The sequence below is a fragment of the Psammomys obesus genome, unplaced genomic scaffold (assembly GCF_907164565.1).
Source record: "Psammomys obesus unplaced genomic scaffold, mPsaObe1.curated_primary_1811, whole genome shotgun sequence".
Lineage (NCBI taxonomy): Eukaryota > Metazoa > Chordata > Mammalia > Rodentia > Muridae > Psammomys > Psammomys obesus.
The window spans coordinates 35,678,833-35,701,936 of NW_026596034.1; the positions used below are offsets into that span (position 1 = coordinate 35,678,833).

Consider the following 23,104-nt stretch of genomic DNA (forward strand, 5'->3'; position numbering starts at 1 on the left):
AATGCCAGGCATGGCAGCACATGCTTGAATCCCAGGAGGCAGACAGATCTGTGAGTTTAAGGCCTCATAATCAGATCCTGTCTTAGAGATAGAAAGGTTTTTATCTACTCTTGTGGTGTTCCTTCCACGCCTTCCCCCAGGAGGACAGGTGCAAGGCCGGTCAAACCTGAGATTCAGAGTTTGAGCTGAGGCAGCCGTACCCACTGGATCTTAAGGCGCACATGTTGCTGGGGAAATGTTCTAGCAGTCACCAGAGACCGGTCACTCTGGTGTGTGTACAGATGGTTCTGACGTGCATCTTCTCCCCAGGAGCTTCGGAGTCAGAAACAGAAGATGGTCTCAGAACGGGAGAGGCTCCAGGCGGAGCTGGACCACCTACGGAAGTGCCTTGCCCTGCCCACCATGCACTGGCCGAGGGGCTACTTTAAGGGATATCCAAGGTGACGGTTTCCCTTGCACTAGGCTGAACCTATAGTATAGAAATATTATCTATTTTATTACCTTGAATATTTAATATTTTTCACTGGGAGGTTTGAAGCTTACAAACTGAGAACGTGCCATGCATGAAGCGAAGGATTCCAGGCTCCAGAGAGGATGTTGCCTTGACGCCAATGTAGCCGAGTCACCTGTCTCAGCTAAAACACTCAGTTTCTCTTTCCGATGGCGGCTTTGTCCCTTCTTCCCCACGCCATTCTTGTTCTCCGACACTGATACCCACCGTGCACGTGGCTGAGGGAGAGCCCAGCTTGCTCTGGGGGTTGACCTCTTCCTCCCAGGAGACTAACACGCTGAGAAGTCTGGGTGTACAAGCAAAGGGCTCACAGTCAGCAGTCACCTTCTTGCGCCATCATCCAAGACACCAGTCCTAGGAGGACACAGCTAGTCAAGGCTCCTCCCTGGAACAGCGCTTAGGAAGAGGCAAACCCACACCGAAGGTACCTTGTCTTCCTTGGGAGGATGCATGGAACTGTCAGCAGATGGCCCACCCACTGGATTGCTACCACCGTGTGTGGCGTTTCCATACAAACGTACATTTTGAGAGAAAAGTCAAAGGTGCTTCAGCCTTGTACTGTGTATATATTAAAAAAGAAAACAAAAGTTTTGTATGTTTTTATTACTTTAATTATTGTTATAAAAGCCTGCCATTTTTAATATGTGGTTTGGGGAATTTTGTTTGTTTTTCCTGTTTGGGGGTTTCCTTTGTTTTTTCATTTTTGTTTTTTTTTTTTGTTTGTTTGTTTGTTTTGTTTTGTTTTTCTGGTTAAAAAGAAAAAAGAAAAAAAAAAAACAACAAACCCTTGCTTTTAGTGTTTGTACTGCTGCTGGTCAGGACACAAAATGCTCAAGTTTTAGAAGGTAGAAGAGCTCCCCTGTGCAGCATCTCACACGGCAGGGCTGAGGGGTGTGCCTGGGGCTGGTCTGCAGTCTGGGCCATGAGTCCCCATGTGCAGCAGGAACCTGAACTAGAGGAGCTGAGCTCCTGGGACAGGCAACAGCTGTGGCAGAAAGCTCAACACTGAGGGATCTCCTTTCCCAGTTCCAACTCAGCCCAGGCTGACCAACTAGAAAGAGAGCCTCTTCCTGCCAGAGCTTGTGGCTGTCGTCCATCAGAGTGGGGGGGGCAAGCCTACCCTTGGCCCCGTGGCCACCATACTCGATGGCTGTACAGAGCACCTTGCTGGCAGTCTCATTCTTCCCTGCCCCCATCCTCCCAACACACACACACACACCCAGTTTTCTTTGCCTGCTTGCCAAGAATCTTCTAGTTGTTACCAAACCCAGACAAGAGAATGCCACCAGTATTGTCAGCAGTCAGCGAAGCACCTTCCTCAGCCCAGGACAGAGCTCGAGCCACTGCTGGAGCCTCTGGTGACGGTCACGGGTGAGCAGAGGCTGCATGCCCTGGGACAGAGCATTACCCAACTTCCTGATTAAACGCTGCTTGCGCTCACGCCTCAGTGCTCCTCTCCTAGGCTAACTCCACACTGATGACTGGAAGCTTTTGGTAATGGCTTTGGGGAAAGGTAGACCCCATGGCTTAAAGACACATAATCCCTTCCCTCATTGCACAGGCGCCCCCCTGGCTGAGTATATGACCCAAAGCAAGTGAAACTGGCCCAGGTCAGCCTTGGGGCACAAGCTGAGCCACTGACCCAACAATGCCTATGTCCCTTCCAAATGCCCTTGCCTGCCCTGGAGCTCCTCGTCTAGCATCTCTGCCTGTGGGGATCCGAACATCCCCCGTACTCATAAGTAAAGTGACAATCAGAACCAGGTATAAAGCCAGTAAAGTGGCAGGTGAGTGTGCCACTCAAGACTATACATGTGGCTTTTCCATCCCATGGACAGATGAGGCTGAAAACAGTATCCAACCCTAATCCATCTTTCCAACTTTCCCCCACTGCAGTCTGCTCTAGGATGGACTTTAAAATGGGCATGTACATGAGAATCCTGGTCCTTCACCATGTCTTCCCACTCCACCTCCAAGTGATGGCGCAATCTGTCCTGGCTGGGAATTCAGGCTTTCCTGGTGTTTGGTCCCATGGCTCCATGTTTGAGCAGCTCTTTTATATTGTTTCATATAATTAGAGCCCAACTGATAAGACCTGCCATCATCCAGACAAGTGACAGAGAGGACAGTCCACTCTTCAGTACATGGCAATCTTAAAGCCCCAACTAGCACCATCACACCAGACTGTACCATTAGGGGATCCAGAGTATTACAAGGAGCCTTGCCCTGACAGTGGGGAGCTACAGCCATGCTCACAGCACTGCCAACTCTTCAACCAGTTAAGCTGAATCGCAAAGTAGATGCCTCCCACCCCTGCCCTCACATGCCCAGGACCCAGCATGGAGATGCCCGCACAGCAGGCTCAGCACCTCTGAGGTGTGCATTAGCCACTTAGCAGCAGTCTGTACTCTCTCAAAGTACGCAAGCTTTGACTTCACTACTTGCTGTAGCCCGTCCCCACTGTCTGATCCAGTGCTTAACTTCAACCCCAGAGGCTGCCTTCACCTGAGGAGGCATCTCACTGGTTTTGTACTTGTGTGTACCCTCTGCCTCACTGCTGGGGCAGTGGACCCAGACCCAGGCAGGGGGAAGGACAGGTGCCTCGGTCACTCTGGGGGCAGTTTAGATGCTGTGAAATTAAACCCATTCTAAGTGTACTTGTTTGAATTAACTGTATTGTAATATTATTTGTTGAATGTAGTAATTAGGTATTTATGAATATATTGCTGTAATTTCTGACAACATCCCAAAAATAAAATCTTCCTAAATCATTTTAAGAGGAAATCTTTTTATATTAGCACCAGCCCCAAGCCTCAAGTGCGTACAGCTTTCCACAGGTCAAGCTTGAAGACACTGAGCCGAGCTCAACAGGCCCAGACACTCACTGTGCATGGCATGCAGAAGAATCCATGGTCGTTAAGAGAAACACAGGCTGAAGTCTCGTTTTCTTTCCGGAGAGAAAAGCTGGTGGGTTCTACTTGATTAAAACTGAGCTTCCAGTATGGCTGAGTTCTGACAAAGATGAGTAGCAAACTCACTGCTTTCTCCAGTGTTCCATACCCTCTTTCCACCATCACACACTTCCAGAGCTGAGTGCCTGTCATATCCAGAACTTGGGACGCCAGCAGATGTCTGCACAGCATAGGCCTCTGGCTAGAAGTCCTGAGACTGAGTGCTCTCAGAGGGCTGCAGGTTTGTGCGGAGTTTGTACATGTGATTGAGGGCCTGGGTGAGGAAGGCCCCACTGGTGTTGATCTCCATCAAGGTCAAGTTATCCAGCTGAAACAAAATGTAAGCGAGCAGAGAAGTTTTGACCTTAAGAAAAAACTAAACCTCACTGAACAGACAGTGAGTTGTTTGTTCCTGGGTGCTGAAGATGAAGCCCAGTACCTGTGGCCTCTAGGCAAGCTCTCCAACAGGAACCATTCCCCAAGGCCCCATGAGCTACTACTCAAAGCAGTTTCAAATCTCTGTTTACATGGTTGAGCAGGCAGGATGCCCTGACAACTCCCTGGAAGCATTCACACTGGCTGGCAGTGCCCGCTGGCACCAGGTGGGGACAGGAGAGCCATGCCTACCTTGGCATGTGCCTCTTGCTGTCGCACAAAGCTGTCAGCAGACACTCGAAGCTTGGCCATGCGTGTGTCCCATAGATCTTTGATCAGTGTCCGGATGGTGTCTGCTTTGGGAATGTTGTCAGAAGCACTAAACAGACAGAGGCAAAAATAGATAGAGGCACTCGATAAGCTTACACAGCAAGGCAGAAGTGGCTGCTTCAAAACCGCAGCGTAGGGGCAGGACAAATAACTCAGCAGTTAGTGCTTGCTGCTTTTCCTGAGGACACCTGTTCCACTGCCGGCATCTATCGGGCAGTTCACAATTGTTTATACCAAGGACATTTGATGCATTCTGGCCTCTGTGGACCTCTGTCCAAGTGTGGCAGACACAGCCACATCCATACATGCACATAAATCTTTAAAAACAAAGCTTGAGACACATATGGTGGCACATGACTGTAACCCTAGTACTCAGAAGGCTGAAGCTAGGAAAATCAGAAGTTCAAGGCTGGGATACATAGACAAAGGGGAAAGAAAAGGCTTAAATAAATAAATAAATAAATAAATAAATAAGCCTTTCACAGACTTGAGTGCTGGGCTCTGTTCTTTCATGAGGATTAGGATGTCGGCAAGTAGGCTTAGCACCGAGGTGTTTTCATTATTGCTCACTGTCCATGGCCAATGGCTACTCAGAATGATCCATCTGACAGTGAAATACTGAAAGCCAGGAGTGGTGAGTATAATCCCAGCACTTGGGACGCTGAGACAGGAGACTACCTGGACAAGCACTTGGGGAAGCAGAGGCAGGTGGATCTCTGAGTTCAAGGCCAGCCTGGTCTACAAATCGAGTCTAGGACAGCCAGGGCTACTCAGAGAAACTCTGTCTCGAAAATAATAATAATAATAATAATAATAATAACAACAACAACAAAAACACATTGGAGAGAGGCTAGAGACAGCTCAGCAGTTAAGTCTTGCAAAGGACCCAATCAGTTCCCGGAAACCTACATGGGGTGGCTTACAATTACCTGTAACTCCAGCTCCAGCAGATCCAATACCCACTTTTTGTCTCCTTGGGCGCTGCACCTACATGTGCACACACCCTCACAGACACAAACACATACATGTGTAATTCAAAGAATACTGGAAAGTCGGGCAGGTAGGACACTCCCTTCAGGGGAACAATATCCTGAGCTGTGCAACTATTCAAGTTGGTACTGAGGCTGGCTCAGGTCAGCAGATCTCTGGTTTTTACTGTTGACATAGGCTTACGACGCATCACCACCAAGAAGAGGACAAGCTCTGTGCTGAGCCCTTTAAGTTGGTATTTTTGGCCTCACAAAGGCTGAGAGCCGGGACTGCCACTGGGGAGCACAGGTTACAAAACCACAAAGCAGAGGGCAGTCAAAGCAGCCGTGTCTACAAAGTTTAAGGTCAACGGTGTGCAACAACTTTCCTTCATGACGTACTTGAAGCCAACCTTTAAAGAGAGAGGGTCACACGAGACAGGCAGACTCATGCACCCATCACTAGGTAAGGTACCCTGGGCTGGGCTAGAGCCTCCCATGGCAGTCAGCCCAGGCAGTTTAACGACCAGTTCAGAGAGTCACATTGTTCCCTACCCAAACGGGAACTCAGGGCCACACAACCATGCTTAGAGCACTAAGTGTATTGCTGGAAGAAGGAATTGGTGACCCACAGCTTTCCATCTCTCTTGGGTTCGTCTCTGGAAGGAGCAGTGACACTGGTCCCTACTACTGCCCAGCTGCTCCAAGCAGACAACACAGTTCTGGCTTTGAGCCAGTTCTGCTCCTAAACCAGCAGAAAGGTACAGTGTTCAGCTGGACGCTCCTCGGTAAGTTAGATCTGAGCACCTCCTGCTTCTGCTCAACAAACCTGTGTAAGGCCTGTGTGGAGATCGTCCCTCTGGTATAGGTGCATGATGGCACAGCCAGATGGAACACTACAAAACTGCACTGTGGCAAATGCCGGAGCAGAACTTTGCTGACACTCGGAGGCCAGGAAGAACGGGGGCAGGAGGACTGCTAAAGCCCAGAGTTCACAACCAGTGTAGGCAATATAGCACTATATAGATAGACCCCATATCAAACAAACAAACCTGTTGTGCAGTAGACAGACCACTAGGACCATAAACCTACAGACTCTGAGCAAACGAGAGCTGAGAAAGAGGGGGGCAGAAGCACCTGTAAGTTGTGACAGCTAGGAGCATCCTGACTTGAAGCTAGGAAGGCTAAGGGCTGCCGACAGGACAGCACCAGGCAGCCTGGCATGAAGAGTGCACCAGAAGACAGAACTGGGACAGATGTGGATGCACAGATTCAGGGCTTGCCATGCACATTTATCTCTACAGCGCAGGACCATGACAAACGTGCCACTGTAGTAGATGTAAACATGTTTTTGTTTTGAACCCAGGTGTGGGATGTGGGACTGATTCAGATAGTCCACAGCAGCAAACTATTTGCCTCATGCCGGCTGAGAGGGGCTTTTTGCCAGCTGCAGATGGTTTAAATCTGAGACTCTGAGAAGGAATAAAGGTCAGAGCCCAGAGAGTGTTGAGGGTAACCAAGGAAGAAGGCTGCTGGTGCTTGCCCCCTGCTGCTCCTGGTAGCTGTTGATGCAGCATGACAAGAAGTTGGAGATATCCTGAAACAAAGATGGGATCTGCTCAAGGAACTCGATGACCCTGACCAGCAGGAAGTAGCTAATGAAAACCACCCCCTTCTCCCCACTAACCTCCTTTCTCTCCTACCTGGTATTGGGGTGTTGGAAGGAACCGGGGTAGAGAAGGGAGAAAGAGACCTAAAAAACCCAAATAGGGGGATGGAGAGATGGCTCAGCGGTTAAGAGCACTGGGTTGTTCTTCCAAAGGTCTTGAGTTCAATTCCCACCAACCACATTGTGGCTCACAACCATCTATAATGAGATTTGGTGCCCTCTTCTGGCATGCAGGGATACATGCAGGCGGAATACTGTATAAATAATAAATCTTAAAAAAAAGTTTAAAAAGCCAGCACCTACATGAGGCCCAAAGCTACTCCTGTAATAGACACAAGGAACCCAGATCTAGATACTTGCAGGCAAAGTTGGATTAAATAAAGCATGTGCACTTCCAGAAAAGGCTGCTGCTGGATTGTCAGCGGCCACACTGAGACCCAGTGACAAGTGATTGGCCTGAAGTGTAAGAGTCCAAGGTGGGGAGAAAAGGCACAGAAGAGAGCAGAGATAGCCTCGGCGCCCTGCACGGAGACACCTCCTCCAGGTCACCTATACGAGAACCCCCGGGGGCTGGCCAGCTGGGAATGGGTAGTAAAGGAGGACGAGAACCCGAGTCCACAGAGGGCATGCACTGTCCCATGCTGACTCACTGATTCAGCAAGAGCTTGGTGATCTCCATGTAGTGCGGACTGGGCACTGGGGTGAACGTTTCCTCCTTCCGCTCCTCATCTCGCATCTGTTCCAATTTCTCTGAAACATAGAGGTTAGTATGTTTTACCACCACCATCACTTTTTGTTTGATTTGGTTTTTTAAGACAAGGTTTCTCTGTGTATCCTTGGCTGTCCTGGCACTTGCTCTGTAAGCCAGGCTGACCTCAAACTTAGAAATCCACCTGCTTCTGCCTCCAGAGTGCTGGGATTAAAGGCCTGTACCACTACTCCTGGATGAGAAAATATGTTTAATCTTACAATCTGACCAGGGATTACATTCATAGCCAACAAGCAAGTGCACTGCACAAAAATAATGTGGGGTATTCCTATCATGGGCTAGATGGCTCAAAGCCTCACAAACACCTTAGAGAGGACTACCACCACTATGCATGAACTTTCTTCTGACCTAACTGCCCTCTACTCATGCCTGAAGCTAGTTCCCGTGACCTCTCAGTGTTTGGGTGCCAAAGCTCAGATATCCTCTCCATACCTTCGGCTCCCACTTTACCATCTCGCCCTGCCCAGTCGGAGACCCAGCACACCTGCAGGACTTCCCCAACTCCTGACTTTATGTCCCACTGTTCACATGACTTCCTTAAGAAGGCTGGCCCTGACCATGTCCTGGGCCTTCTCTACTCTGTGCTTTGCCAACGTCAGAGAACAGTGAGGCCACCTAAGAAGAGCTAAGCCTCCAGCCCCAGCTGGGTGTCAGCCTTAGTGCCAGCTCTCCTCTTCCGTCCTCCACCCAGACCTTCAGGAAAGTCTGCTCCTGCTCCCTTGAAAGCACACCCAGGCCATCTGCAAGCAGCCTCACCCCACCTCTGTGACAGCAGGGCTTTGCTTCCTCCTGCAGCACCTCATACTGGGCAGGCAGCTCAACAATGAACTGAGGCCCCACATGGAGTTATTTTATTTTCTACCATTTGAATCAGATTACAGAACCTATCTGTTCAGTGTCTCCACCAATCAGAAAGACTGGCGACGCCAAACTTCCGGCCAGGATGTGGGACAGTGTGACCTCATCTCCATTTCTGTGGGATTCTAATGTTTCAACACTCAGAAGGACTGGTCGGCAGTTTCTCTTAACCCTAGCCCAACAAGTTCCTAACAGGAGGTATCTATTTACCTAAGAAAAGAAAGTGGCATCGCACACACACCTGTGACCCAGCAACATGGGCAGTAGAGGCAGGAAGATCGGCAGTTCAAGCCCATTCCCAGCTACACAGCAAGTAAGCAGCAGCCTGGGCTACACGAGGCCCTGTCTCGACAAACCAAAGAGAAACACCTATCTACAGAAAGACCCAGACAAGAAAACTCTTAACAGTCTTGTTCAAAGCAGTAAAAAAAAAAAAAAATGGAAAGTAACCTGAGGAGTGGAGAGATGGCTCCGTAGATAAAGACACCGGTCCCCTAGCCTGTTGATGGTAGACACAGGAGGAGCAGAACCAACCCCTCAAGTCGTCCTCTGCACACACATGTACCATGGCACACGTGCAGACACACAAACACAGTAATGAATGGGGGGGGGGGGGTTAGGGGTGTTTCAAGACAGGGTTTCTGTGTAACAGAGTCCTGGCCGGCCTCAAGCTCAGAGATCCACCTGCCTCTGCCTACCTGAGTGCTGGGAAGCTTGGCCCACAATAATGATTTTTAAAACAGAAAATAAGGGGCTGGACAGATGGTTCAGCAGTTAAGAGTACCTGCTGCTCTTGCAGAGGACCTGGGTTTGGATGCCAGCACTCACATGGCAGCCCATAACCACCCCAGTTCCAGGGGATCAGATATCCTCTTCCGGGCCCTGAAGGTACGTACACACATGCATGCATACAAAAAACCTATACATAGACAATTAAAAAAAATTGAAAAATGGGAAGTAGTCAAATATCCACTAGCAGGATGGATGAGCTGCTGCAGCTACTCATGCAAGGGGACACCTAGGAGGGTGATGACTCATGTGGCCACAGGGCCAACTGTCAATCACAAGAAGCCAGAGAAGCATGGCACATGACATCATTCTCTCGACATGAAGTCTCAGGGCCGACAGGCCTCATGCAGTGTCTGACTGCTCCTCACTGTGTGGCAAAAGTACAGAACTCTACATACCTTCTCTCAAACCTTGGGCCTGGGCCAGCTGAAAATGGTAATGAGTCTAATGGATCAGGCCTGGTAGGGCTAACGATGTCCCTCAAGGCACAGGAACTGGGTCCCCCAGTTTCAGGACTATCAGAGTCATCGACCTTTTACACAGGGAACAAGAGATCCAAATTTGAGTGGTCTGAGAGTGACTGGTTTAAATCACCTGACCTAATTTGCTATCCTCTACCACGATGAACACCATGACCAAAACCAATTTGGGGATGAAAAGGTTTCTTTGGCTTAGTGATCAAAATCCACCATGAGGAAAGTCAGGGCAGGGCTCAAACAGGACCCATAAGGGAAAGCTGTTTATCAGCTTGCTCAGCTTTCTTATACAGCCCAGGACTACCTGCCCAGAGGTGGGCTGGCCCCTCCTCCATACATCAATTAGCAATCAAGAAAATGCCCCACAAACATGCCCACAGACCAATCTAATAGAAGTGATTTCTCCGCTGAAGGTCTATGTTCCTAAATGTGTCAAGTTGACAGCAAAATTAGCCATGACTGAGCCTTTGCTTCTAGGCCTTCTCAGGCAACTCCAGGCAAACTCACTGTGGGGTTTTCAAACTCTCATGATGCATACACCCCTCCCCCACAAGAAAATGAGAGAAAAGGTCAGGACAGAGCCTGTCTGTGCCTTCGATCCATGACTGTCTTCATTTTTTTCTAACATCTTTTATCTACCACACACACTTCTACTCAAATCGCAGTTTTTAAGTTAAGGAGCTATCAATTCAATTCCAGATTTTCATCCTCCTCCCTCCTCCTAAAATCATAATCCCTCAATCAATTCCCAGGACCATAACTTACGCAGCCACTTTTCTGTGCCAATGGTTTTGCCAATTTCTGACTGTCCACATAAACAGAATCATATACTCCAGTATTTTGTGCCTAAATTTGTTTTGTTTTTGTTTTCCAAGACAGGATTTCTCTTGCAGCCCTGGCTGTCCTGGACTCACTTTGTAGACCAGGCTGGCCTCGAACTCACTGAGATCTGCCTGCCTCTGACTCCCAAATGCTGGGGATTACAAGCGTGTACCACCCAGCCTGGCTTGTGCCTAACTTTTTAAAAGGTTATTTTCAAGGTTCATCCACCTTGTAGCATGTGTCAGAAGCCCATTCCTTCAGAATAATATTCCACTGTAGGATGACTGTCCTAATTTGCTTTTCTGTTCCTATGATAAAGGCCAAATTGTGGAGGAAAGGGTTTATCTGGCCTGGTCACAGTTCGTGCTCAACACGAACAGAAACAAGAACCACGGAGTAAGGCTGCTTGCCTGTCTTCTTACACAACTCAGCACCACTGTCTAAGGATGCCACCGCCCAGAGTGGGCTAGCCTCTGCCATATCAATCATTAGCCAAGAAAATAGCACCACAGAGATGCTCACAGGCCAGTCTAATTGAGTCAATTTTTCAACTGAGTTTTCTTAACAGCTGAGTTGCATTTGTATCAGTTTGACAAAACTAACAAGCACAGAGATACAGTTTTCACAGTCTTTTTAACAGAATTTCCCAACATGCTAGCGGATACTCAATTAAAAGCAAAAACAAAACACAATGTCTGTGTAGCCCAGGCTGTCCTGGAACCCCCTCTGTAGACCAGGCTGGCCTCTAACTCAGACATCCTCCTGCCTCTGCCTCCTGAATGCTGGGGATTAAAGGCGTGCAACATCACCGCCGACTCCGCTCCATTTTTAAATTAAAACGTATTATTATTGTGTGTATTCGAGTGCATACGGAAGTCAGAAGACAACGGGCAGTTAAATGACTAAAATCCAAATAGGCACTAGCCGTGTCGCACGCTACACAACAACGAGCCACTAGAACGGCTACCGACGTCCACTGTCTGCGAACCCGCGACCGAGGTAGGAGGCATGTCCAGCTACAGCCCGCCCACCCTGGCCCAGGAATGCTCACCCACATCCATCCACTCTGGAGGCAGCAGACGGCACTTCTGTCTCTGCTTCAGGTTAATGGCCAGCCACAGGGGCACGTCCACAGGTAAGCCGGGGTTGAAGGGCCCCAGGTCCCCCTGCAAGGACAACGCCGAGTTCAGGTGGAAACGAGCAGTGACCCGTCCGTGACCCCGCGGCCGCAGCCCCGTCCCACCCCGCCTCACCCCGATCAGGTAGATCTTGTCCAGACTGAAGTTCGGGATGATGGTCACCAGCTCCTTCTCGGCCAAGAACTCCACCTCGGCCGCGTCCATGACGGAGAGGGCGCGCTCCAGGCTCGTGGCCGCCCCTCCGTGTTTCAGAGGCTGCGCCTCAGCGGCTGTTTTCCCGCCACCGCGCGGGGGCCCGCCCCCTACCGGAAGGCGATCTGAGGCGGCCCTATAGAAACATCGCACCCTTCGCAGCCTCAGAACGTCGCAGTTGGTACGAGCCCGCGGATTGGTCAGTCCGAGCGAGGCTGCCCTCCCCAGGCCCCGCCCTTCTATGGCCTGCCAGGGCCGGTTCCTGTCTGCGGTCTCCTGAGTTTCAACTATTCCCCTGACGGCCCCGCCCCTGTTACGTCGCAACCCTCTCCAGGCCCCGCCTCTGACCCCGTAACCTCTTCTTCATTGGTTTCCGGCTCTGTCCCCTCCCTCCAGCCGCACATGACTCCGCCTCTTGCCCACATACCGCACTCACGGCCCCGCCCCTACATCCTCTAGTTCTGCACGACTCCGCCTCCTGACCCGCCCCTTTCCTTCGACCACGCCCCTCCTGCGCCCGCCCCATCCTCTGCTCGCCTGCGGGAGGCGGTTCATCTGTAGCTAGATGTCTCTTTGCGGCACCCAGGCAGGCTTGCCTGCCTCCGTATAGGTTTGGGCCGAGTCTTCACCTGCGCTAAGCGCAGCTCCGGGTCCCAGTCCGTACAGACGCCATCATGCGGAAAGGGTCTCCCCTTTGATTTTACAGTCTTTGCCCTTCCGCACATGGTTAAAAAGCAATGAAACTGTGCCTCCCCTATCTGTTCCATTCAGATCCTTCGAGGCAGAGCCCAGAACCAGAGCTTTGGCAAACCAAACACCAGATGAAACCTCCCCAGGGACAAATTTGCATGCGTGTCATCGCTGTTGTATTACTGTTGTTATTGCAGTTGTGAAGACTGAACCCCAGTCCTCAAAAGTCTTCCACTGAACTACACCCGGAACCTGATGCCCTCAAGCCTTCTATACCGAGGGCCTAGGTGAGCCAACAGCGCCAGTCCTGGGAAGTCTCCAGGACTGTTAATATGGCTCCTGGGGGAATTTGGGGTCAGGAGTGTTAGTTCATAAATCTTGATGCACTAGCCCACTCCCAGGTTGCTTAGGCACCTGTGATGTCATCAGTTATCACTCCCCACAGTGGCCCGGGATAAAAGGACCCCTGCCTCTTCTCTCTCTTGCTCTCTATGTTTTTATTTCTCTGCCAGTGCGCCCCCCCATCTCTGTCTCTCTGTCTCTCTGCCCTCATGGTTCACTCAGGCCCTAACTCTCTTCTGCTTCCCTTCCCCCAAATAAATATCTTTCATGTCACCTCTGTCATATGCGTGGCGTGTTTTTAAATATATCATAGCAAGCAGTCTAGTGAGGACAGCTGAACTATAGCAAATCCTAAAAGCCACTTGACTCCACTAGGTGTCAGCAGACCAGGGTAGCTCACTGGGAGGAGAAGTTGTAGACCAACTAGTGAGGGCAAGAGGGCTGGATCCAAGTTTGAAACCCTCACCATCAGGCCCTGAGCTGAAGGATCTCCAGTTGGGACCCGCCTGAGTCACGAAGCATTTGCAATCTCAAAGATAAAGAAACCAAAGGCAAGGTGGACCTCTGTGACAGAGCAGTTACCTCCCACGTGCGAGGCCCTGCTGCAGCGGTTTGAACGAGAATTGCTCCGGTGGCCTCTTAGATTTGAATACTTGCCCCCCCCCCCCCAGTTGGTGGAACTGTTTGGGAAGAACTGGGAGGTGTGGCTTCGTTGGGGGAGGTGCAATCATTGGGGGTGGGCTCTGAGGTTTCAAAAGCCCGAAGCATTCTCAGCGTGTGCACGCCTGCTTTCTTGCTTCAGGCTTGTGGGTCAGATGTAAGCTCTCAGCTACTGCTCTAGCACCCCGCCTGCCTGTTTGCCGCCATGCTCCCCTCGGTGATGGACAGACTCTAACCCTCTGGCACTATGAATCCCAAATCAAATGCTTTCTTTTTTAATTTGCCTTGTTCATTCGTTCATGGTGTCTTATGGCAATAGAAAACTGATTAAGAAGTCTAGGTTCCATCCCAGCAAAACACACACACACACACACACACACACACAGCATAAAGGATGTGCAGTCTGGGTTTTCTGTAGCCAGGCAGAAAATTTGCTCCATCTCAGTGATGGCCTCTGACAGAGCTGTATCCTGCTCCCTGCAGGGACCCTGGAAAGCAAGTTCCACCCACCCCATGGCCCGGAAGCCTGCCTGCTGCTTATCTGTGTTGGAAACTGTCACTTGCAAACCCTCTGTCCCCTTCATGAGGCTACGGATTCATACAAATATTCTCAAAAGAAATACGTTGGAGGTCATTGGGCGTTGAGCAGCTGCTCCGAGACTCAGCCTCCTCGTGGGCCTTTGAGGATGGAAGGAAGAAGCTTGGGACAGATTCAGAGGGGGAGAAACTATCAGCCACCTGGACCATGCCAAAACAGAAGCTGCCTCCCTCTCCTGCGGAGTATGTGTGCCAGCTCGTCTGGGTTTTGATTGACAGGGGAGTGTTTTCTTGACTGGCAAATATTTGCGTTCCCAAGTTGGCTGTGCTTCACTTTCTGGTTTGCACGGTCTCTAAAAGAGCAAAGGAAAAGAAACTAGCACAGAGGATGGCGCCAGGAGACGGACAGGAGGGCCGGAGGGAGAGCAGCTAGATCGGTGTCTTTTCCTACGGAGGCGGCGCTAGGAGCGGCCACTGGGTGTCTGGTGGGGGGAGTGAGAGTGGGTGCACCCTACGCGCTGCACAGTGGCCGTGCCAGGATGCTTCAGCTTGTCTCTCTACAGCAGAGAGTTTCATACCACCCAGCACGCAGGCGTGACTGACTTCTGGCAGCAGATACACAGAGAGAGAAAGGGTGCTAACCCACACCACGGGGGGAATACTCCGCCCAAAGCAGCTGCCTCACACTGGGGTGCAGATAACATCCCCAAACACAATGCCTGCAATCCCAGCACACCGGAGGCTGAAGCGGGAGGATTGTGAACTGTTCTGGGCTACACAGCATGTCAAGGCCAGCCTCATTGACATAGCATGTCAAGGCCAGCCTGAGCTATGTAGCAAGACCCTGTATCAAAAAACAAAACGAGCCAGGCTTAGTGTGCATTCTTTTGGTAATCCCAGCACTGGGGAGGCAGAGGCTGGCAGATCTCTGTGAGTTCAAGGCCAACCTCATCTACCTAGAACGTTCCAGCCAGGGATACATTAGAGATCCCGCAAAAACAATCAAACAAACACCAAAAACAGGGGCTGGAGAGAGGGCTCAGAGGTGAAGAGCACTTGTATTGGTAATGAACCCGCTTTGGTTCCTAGTACCCACATGACTCATCACGTCTGTTCCCTGTGGGAACTAGGCATGCAAGTGGCACACAGATATACATGCAGGCAAAACACCCATGAAAAGTACAAATTCATTTTTAAAAATAAAAACTAAAAAACAAACAAAAACCTTCATGATGCCAGGCAGAAGAGATAAAGGCTCCATTCCTAAAGCGTTTACTATACAATCATGAGAACCAGAAAGCCAAGTAGCTCTTCCTTTAACCCAAGCAAGTGGGAATCGGAAGTAGGTGGATCTCTTCCAGTTCAAGGCCAGCCTCGTCTACACAGTTGTGGAACAGCCAGAGCTATTTCGTAAGACCCCATCTCAGAACAACAGTGAAAGCCGTGTAGGTTGGTACACACTTGGACCGCAGAGGCAGGTGGATCCCTGTTTCTCACTAGCCTGGCAACCTACACCACTTGAGGCAAAATCCAGGACAATGAGAGACCCTCTCTCAAAAGCAAGCAGTGTGGACAGCTCCTGAGGAGTGACAATTGAGGATGTTCCTTGGTCTGTACACGCATTCACAGGTTTACACGCACCTGCACACATATAAACACATACATACGAACAAACAAAACAAAAACCCTAAAACCCGAGAGGTTGAGTAAAAAAAAAAAAAATCCAGACACAGGACTAGGGCGATGACGCAGTGGTTATGCTCTTCCAGAGGACCTGGGTTCCATTCCAGCATGGTGATCGACGACCATCGGTTTCTGGCCTCCGTGGGCACCGGGCACACCTGTGGCACACTGACATATGTGCCGGCAAAACACTCATACGCAGAAAATGAAATTATAAAAGCAGCAGCAGCCAGACCCAGAAGTCTGTGCAGCGTGTTTTCCTTCAACAGCACGTCCACAACAGGCAGGCCCTCGGCAACAGCGAGATTCACGTTTGCCAGGAGTGAGAAAGGAACGACGAGACTGTTCATGGGACTCGCTCTTTATTGGAGGGTATGATAGATTGTTCTAGGATTGGTTGGTGGTAAAGGCTAGACAGCTCTGTAAATTTGCTAAAAAGTCATTGAGTTGCACACGCTCAAAATGCAGTTGTGCGTGTGTGTGTTTGGCTTCGGGTTTTTTTGTGGTTTCTCCAGACAAGGGTTTCTCTGTGTAGCCTTGGCTGTCCTGGAACTAGCTTTGTAGACCAGGCTGGGCTCAAACTCACAAAGATAGGCCTGTCTCTGCCTCCCAAGTGCTAGGATTAAAGGAATGTGCCACCACCCAACTAAGGCCCAGAGTCATGCCATCTGACGGGGCCCAGATCCTCCGAACACTAACAAGTCCCCGGCTGAGGGCTCACAAGGCCTCTAAGAGTGGGTCTTCCATCAGGCCTCTGTGAGTGTGGAGACCAGTGGTAGTGAACAGACAGGAAGGAAGGAGAGAGAGGAGGACAGAGAGAGAGGTGGCGGGCAGTTTATATTCTCCGCACCTGGCACAGGTGATGACATGGGACACAGGTGGTGACATAGGACGTTGTCAGGACCCTAAAGGATCCTGAGGGAAGGCAGTTGAATTGCCCGCACAACTTAACAGGGAGCCTCCTGATATGGGTGCTGAGAAAGCAGCCTTCCACAAAAACAGAGCAGAAATGCTCTTAACCACTGATCCGTCTCTTCAGCTCCTGTGTGTGTGTGTGTGTGTGTGTGTGTGGTTTTTCAGGACAGGGTTTCTCTGGGTAATAGCCCTGGCTGTCCTGGACTGGGTTTGTAAACCAGGCTGGCTTTGAACTCACAGAGATCCACCTGCCTTGGCCTCTGAGTACTGGGATTAAAAGCATGTGCCACCATGCCCAGATCCTTTCCTGCTTCTTAAAGGCTAGTTGGTACTATAACGGAATAAGACTCTACTCTTCATCCACTAAAATCCACTGTATTGGATTTTGGGTGAACTCAGGTGGAGCATCACTTTCATGCATGCAGTTTTTGATCTGTCCACTAGAGGGCCAAAACCATCAGAGCCCAGAATTTGGCTCCATACCATTCCCCAGATAGGAACCAGTCTTCCTTCAAGAATGGAACCCGGTAAAGTAGGACATACGCTGTTATCCCAGTACTCAGAAAGCTGAGACAGGAGAATTAAAAGTTCAGGCCACACAGTAAGCCACTATCTTAAGAACAAATGGAACGGGAGAAAAGAAAGGGAGAGAAAAGAGACGGGGAAAAGGGAGGGAGGGAATCAAAATTGGGGAGGGGAGGACATTCTGGGTCAGGGCAGTTGGGAGATGAGTACTGAGGGTTTGGTCCCAGAACGAGAGGAGAGATCACACAAGCCCCCATGCTGGGTACATGCCACAGGGACACAGGACTCAACAGAATTCGCTCCCAGGAGAAAGCCAGACCTGCCTGGAATAGAGGTGACCCTGTCTCAAAAACAAACAAACAAACAAACAGGCAAGCAAACAGAACTTGGCATTGGGTTATCCAGATAGTTTAAGTGGGTAAAGGGGCTTTGTGCAAACCAGACAGGCAGAGTTCAACCCCCAGAACATGCCTAAAGGTGAGAGGAGAGGGCAAAGCTGTCCTCTGTTCTCCACACTAAGGATGGCGGTCACTACCACCCCTACACACACAGAGTAAACAAATGTAAGAACAAGACCATATAGGCTGTTTTCATTAGAACTTGAAACTGACCTTGGAAGTCCAAGGACTATGGGAAGGGAGGGGATGAGATGTGACTCTATCTACATTTAATCAATTTTATTTACTTTTCAATTTGTTGTTGTTGCTGTTTTTTGAGGGTGTCTGTAATGAAGGCTAGCCTGCTGCACATTATGTAGCCCAGGCTTGCCTCAAACTTGACGCTTCTGTGTCAAGTGTGGGGAGGGATTAGAGGCTTGAGCCACCAAGGCCAGCTGCTGTCTACACTTCTGTAGGTGAGGTGGGTGGAGTCAGGGGTGTGACATATTGCATGAGCAGTGAGCACCGGGGGCAGATGAGCTACAGGAAAGCCCAGCCTTTGGGAGCTACAGGCCCCTGGAGCCCAGTGCCGTGCCTGGAAGAGCCGGCACACGGAGCCTTCAGACCCGACCAGGTGGCCACAGGTATTTCCCATCCACCTGTGGCTGCGTGCAGCCTGGCAGCCCGCCCCGCCCCTCCCTGCAGCCTGTTCTTGCCTGCAGCTGGCCCGCCTCCTGGGTTTGGCTGGGGAGCCATCGAGACAGCCCCACCGTGCACATCCTGGCTGGGCCAGGCGCTCTCACACGGCTCCGACATGGTGTGAATACACTCTTGTGTCTTTTTACCATCTGCTGCTGTCATTAAAAAATTACATTTCCATCTGTTTTCACACTCCCCCTCCCCACCTTCCTTCCTGCAGGAAAAGAAGTGAATCTCAAGTGTTGAGACCAGACCAGTCCTTATCTCCTGGAGCCTGAAAACTGTCCCTGGACACACCCAGGAGCTGGGTCTGTGGCCTGCAAGCAGCAGAACCTGTGTATCTGTTTCCTCTTTAGTAGTTGTGCGCAATGATCTCTGCTCACCCCGGGAACTATTCACAACGCTCTTTTAAAATGTCTATTTTAAGGTTGGCATGACAGCACACACCTTTGATCTTAGCACTCAGAATGCAGAGGCAGGTGGATCTCTGTGAATTTGAGTCTAGCCTGGTCTACATAGACAGTTCCAGGACAGTCAGGGCTACACAGAGACCCTGTCTGGAAACCACAATAAAACATGTTTTAGGTCCATGTGTGGGTTTACTTACTTGCATGTGCTGGTATTCTTACGGGCTGGAAGAGGGCGTCAGGTTACAGGCCGCTGTGAGCTGCCTCGTGGGTGCTGAGAACCCAACCACCTGCAAGAGCAACAATGCCACCTCTTAACCTCGGAGCCACCTCTCCGGCCCCAGGGTTTCGGCTCTTTGAGACCGTCTCCCACAGGCCTTAAACTAAGCGCTAAGATTACAGAACTGAACTAGGGCCCCAAGGGTGGGACTCACTTTGCTTTGTTGTGGTGGTTTGTGTGTGATAGTGTCTCCCTATAGTCCAGGCTGGTCTTGAACTCACGCAGGCACACAGTGAGACCCTGTCCCCAAAAGAGGGGGTGGGTGGGGTGGGGACTGGAAAGCTGGCTCTGTCGCTAAGAGCCCTGGCAGCTCCTGCAGAGGAAGACTCCAGCCAGGTCAGTTCTACAACGGTGGCGCACAGCCAGCTGTAACGCCACTCTCAGGGGATTGGATGCCCTCTTCTGGCAGCTTCTGGCATTGCACGTGTGCAGCACACAAACATACAGGCCAAACATCCACGAGTTAAATCAATGGCTGACAAAAATTAAAGTTTTAAAATAAAGGGGGGAAAAACAAAAAAGAAAAAAAATAGAGTGTGGTGGTTCACTCCTTTAATCTCGGCACTCGGGGGAGGGGCAGAGGCAGAGGTAGGTGGATTTCTGTGAGTTTGAGACCAGCCTAGAGAGTTCCAGGACAGCCAGGGCTACATCCAGAGACCCTGTCTCAAAAACAAACAAACAAATGAACAAGCAAATAACCCTTATTCTGAATTACTGCTAAGGAGATTCCCACCCTACATTAATACCATCCTCAACTTTCTCCTTAGTTTTAAATTATTATTATTATTATTATTATTATTATTATTATTATTATTATTAATGCGTGTGTGCACACCTATGTTTGTGTGTGTGTTCATACCACGGTGAACATGTGGAGGGCTGAGGACATTTTTGTGCAGTCAGTTCTCTCCTTCTGCCTTTACACAGTTTCCGGGGATTGAACTCAGATTGTCAGGCCTTGTGGCAAGCACTTTTACCCACTGAGCCCTTTCACAAGCCCCTGCATCTTCAAATTATAATATATTTAAGGCTCACCTAGAAGCTATCGAGAGGATCTGAGTGTGGTGGATCTCTGAGTTTAAGGCCAGCCTGGTCCACAGAGTGAATTCCAGGACACCCAGGGCTACACAGAGAAACCCTGTCTTGAATAACCGGGTGGGGAGAAGGGGAAGCAAGGGCAGGGGGGGGGGGATATTCAATGGTGGCGATAGCATGGGCCAGGTTCTGACTTCCATCCTGTCTTAGTTAGGGTTTCCCTTGCCATGAGGTGGTCATAGTGTCCACGGGCTCATAGGGAGTGGCACTGTTAGGAGGCGTGGCCTTGTTGGAGGAGGCGTGTCAGGGGGGTGGGCTTTGAAGTTTCAGATGCTCAGGCCAGGTCCAGTGGCCCACTCTCTCTTCTGGTTGCCTGAGGGTCCGGATGTAGAAATCTCGGCTCCTTTGAGCTTGCTGCACGCTGCCCTGCTTCCCACTGTGGTGACAGTGGGCTAGAAACATTGAACTGGGACAGGGTTGCAGTTCAGAGGGTTAGTCCACTGTCCCACCCACTCCCCTGTTCACACCTCAGCCCTGTTGCCGTGGCACTAAGAGCTTGGATGAAGAGAGCTATTAGCCAGGGCTAGTGGCTGAGCAGGCTGGAGGCCACAGAGCACTGCAGGCAGATGGGGAAACTCGGCCCTGAGTTCCAAGGTTCCTTCCATTGACAGGGAGCAAGAAGAAAACGTATCAGGCGGGCCTGGCGCCCTGGGGATGAAGGATGCTTCAAGGATCTGCCTTGGCCAGTGCACAGCAAAAAGGACAGGGGAGCCTGGACAGGCCAAGCACAGCCCTAGACTTAAATGCTGCCTCTGTCCTGCTCAGTGTTAGATGACTTTGGCAATGATGGAGGCCTCTGGTTCAAGTAAGTTATCTGTCTGTGGGATGAAGGCAATAAGAATATAGCCTGAGGGACTAAAGAGATGGCTCAGTGATTAAGAGTGCTGTCTGCTCTTCTAGAGGTCCTGAGTTCAATTCCCAGCAACCACATGATGGCTCACAACCATCTATAATGAGATCTGGTGCCCTCTTCTGGTGTGCAGGTAAACATGAAGATAAAGCACTCATATACATAAAATAAATAAACATTAGAGACAAACAAACAACAACAAAAAGAATATAGCCCGCAAAGCCAGGTGCAGCGGTGCATGGCTGTAATCTCAGCACTCAGGGAGGCAGAGGCAGGCAGAGCTCTGTGAGTTTGAGGCCAGCCTGGTCTACAAAGCGAGTCCAGAACAGCCAAGGCTACACGGAGACACCCTATCTCAAAAAAAAAAAAAAAAAAAAAAGAATACAGCCTGCAGAGAGACTGTGGCCCCAAGTAATCACACCCCAATTTCTTTGTTATTTTTTTCCCCTTTGATAGCACTAAGAATTTGAACCCACCGTCTTCTGAAAGCTAGGGAAATGCGCTACCGCCGAGTCATACCCCAGCCCCGTGCATCTAATTATTTTTCGGTCCTGGGAATCGAACCATGGGCCTCATACCTTTTCGGCAAGCACTCCGACACTGAGCGATATCACCAGCTTCTGTGTGTCTGCCTGTGTGCATGTGTGCGCAGGTGTGTATGTATTTGTGCATATGTTACAGGTACCTACAGGGGTGTCTGTCACATGGCAGGCGGTGTCCACGCTGCCTCATTCATAGGAGCAGTTTATAAAGAGGCTGAGCTAACCTGGTTCCCGAGGCTGGAGTACCTGGCCTTCCTGCCACGCTGCCCCATTGACACTGCAACCCTTCAGGCAGTCCCTCATGTTGCGGTGACGCCCACCTATACAGTTGTTTTTGTTGCCACTTCATAACTGTAAGTTTGCCACTGCTACGGATTGCAGTGTAAATATCCGTGCCTGGCGATGGTCTTTGCTGACCCCTCTGAAGGGGGCTGTGACCTCCAGGTTGATCTAGAGGCTCCAACCTCAAGGCCTCATTTAGTTCCATCCCCCTCCAAAGCCTCTGCTCTACGTCCAGCATGGGCTCAATCCTGGGATCCCAGCACTAGGAAGGCCGGGGCAGGAGGACCTGCAGAAGGTCAAGGACAGCCTGCCATGCCACCTGACAGCTCTCTCAAAAAGTTTCCAACATTCGAACTTCTACGGGGCACACATGAACCTTAGGTTGAGCTTGACAAGATTAAGAGCCATCTAGTGGGCCAGCAAAATGGGGCCAGCATGATAGCTCAGTAGCAGGGCTGGAGACGCAGCTCAGTGGATAAGAGCACTGATTGCTCTTCCAGAGGACCTGGGTTTAATCCCCAGCACCCACACGGCAGCTCACAACCATCTGTAACTCCAGCTCCATGGGATGCCCTCTTCTAGCCTCCTGGGTACCAGGCATGCACAATGACAACACAGTCAAACATGTAGACAAAACACTCAGACATACAAAACAAAAATAATATTAATAAATCTAGAATTTTTTAAAGGACCAGATGTGATGGCATTTGCCTTTAGCACTCAGGAGGCAAAAGCAGATGAATCTCTAAGTTGGAGGCCAGCCCAGCCAAGGCCACCAGGGCTACACGAGAAACTGTCTTGGAAAACAAACAAACAAAAACAGAACAAAGACAAGACTGAAAAAGAGAAGATGGTTCCACAGGTTAAGGGTGCTTGTCACCAAGGCTGATTTGGACTTTGATCGTCAGCATACACATGCTGGAAGAGAGACCCAGTGCCCCAAGCTGTCTCTGACCTCCACACAGCACATGTGCGCACACCCTAACCCCCAAATAAATACATACAGTAATAAAATAAATACATATAGTAACAAAACCTCTTTTTATTTTTAATTTTTTAAAAAAATGATTATTATGTTTACAATGTTCTGCATGCATGCACATCTGCATGCCAGAAGAGGGCACCAGATCTCATTATAGATGGTTGTGGGCCACCATGTGGTTGCTGGGAATTGAACTCAAGACCTCTGGAAGTGCAGACAGTGCTCTTCACCTCTGAGCCATCTCTCCAGCCCACCTTTTTTTTTTTTTTTTTCTTTTTTTAAGGAGCCATCTAGGACTGGCAAATGGTACCTGTTTGTGGGGGTGTTTCCAGAGAGGATGGCATGGGCTTCCCCCTCCACAGGGCAGACCACACCTGAGGCAGTCCACA

At 50.2% G+C, this 23,104-nt stretch overlaps 2 protein-coding genes across 10 annotated transcripts in view; one reads left to right on the forward strand and one right to left on the reverse strand.

The window, feature by feature from the left end:
- Nucleotides 1-3,282, forward strand: part of Gse1 (Gse1 coiled-coil protein) — a 333,224-nt gene extending 329,942 nt beyond the window's left edge. For all 8 annotated transcript variants that reach the window (XM_055620866.1, XM_055620867.1, XM_055620873.1 and 5 more), the window contains one exon: nt 310-3,282. In XM_055620866.1, the coding sequence (XP_055476841.1) occupies nt 310-444 (135 nt within the window). In that variant the 3' untranslated portion in view covers nt 445-3,282. The remainder of the gene's footprint in view (nt 1-309) is intronic.
- A 50-nt stretch (nt 3,283-3,332) lies between these two features.
- Nucleotides 3,333-18,955, reverse strand: Gins2 (GINS complex subunit 2). 2 transcript variants are annotated; one of them, XM_055620875.1, is made up of 5 exons: nt 18,885-18,955; nt 11,570-11,684; nt 7,455-7,554; nt 4,090-4,216; nt 3,333-3,790 (listed from the first exon to the last, which is right to left on the reverse strand). In XM_055620875.1, the coding sequence occupies exons 1-5, from the start codon at nt 18,888-18,890 to the stop codon at nt 3,665-3,667; spliced, it is 474 nt and encodes a 157-aa protein (XP_055476850.1). In that variant the 5' UTR covers nt 18,891-18,955; the 3' UTR covers nt 3,333-3,664. The 2 variants fall into 2 exon arrangements, with proteins under 2 accessions (XP_055476850.1, XP_055476849.1); XM_055620874.1 differs by lacking the exon at nt 18,885-18,955 and adding an exon at nt 11,772-11,949.
- Nucleotides 18,956-23,104: the final 4,149 nt, after the last annotated feature.

Coding starts and splice junctions, on each gene's coding strand:
- Gins2 (XM_055620874.1), bottom strand. CDS start 11,861: ATGGACGCGGCCGAGGTGGAGTTCTTGGCCGAGAAGGAGCTGGTGACC. Junction 7,555..11,569: donor TCCAGAGTGGATGGATGTGG/GTGAGCATTCCT, acceptor TCTATGTTTCAG/AGAAATTGGAACAGATGCGA. Junction 3,791..4,089: donor AGCAAGAGGCACATGCCAAG/GTAGGCATGGCT, acceptor ATTTTGTTTCAG/CTGGATAACTTGACCTTGAT.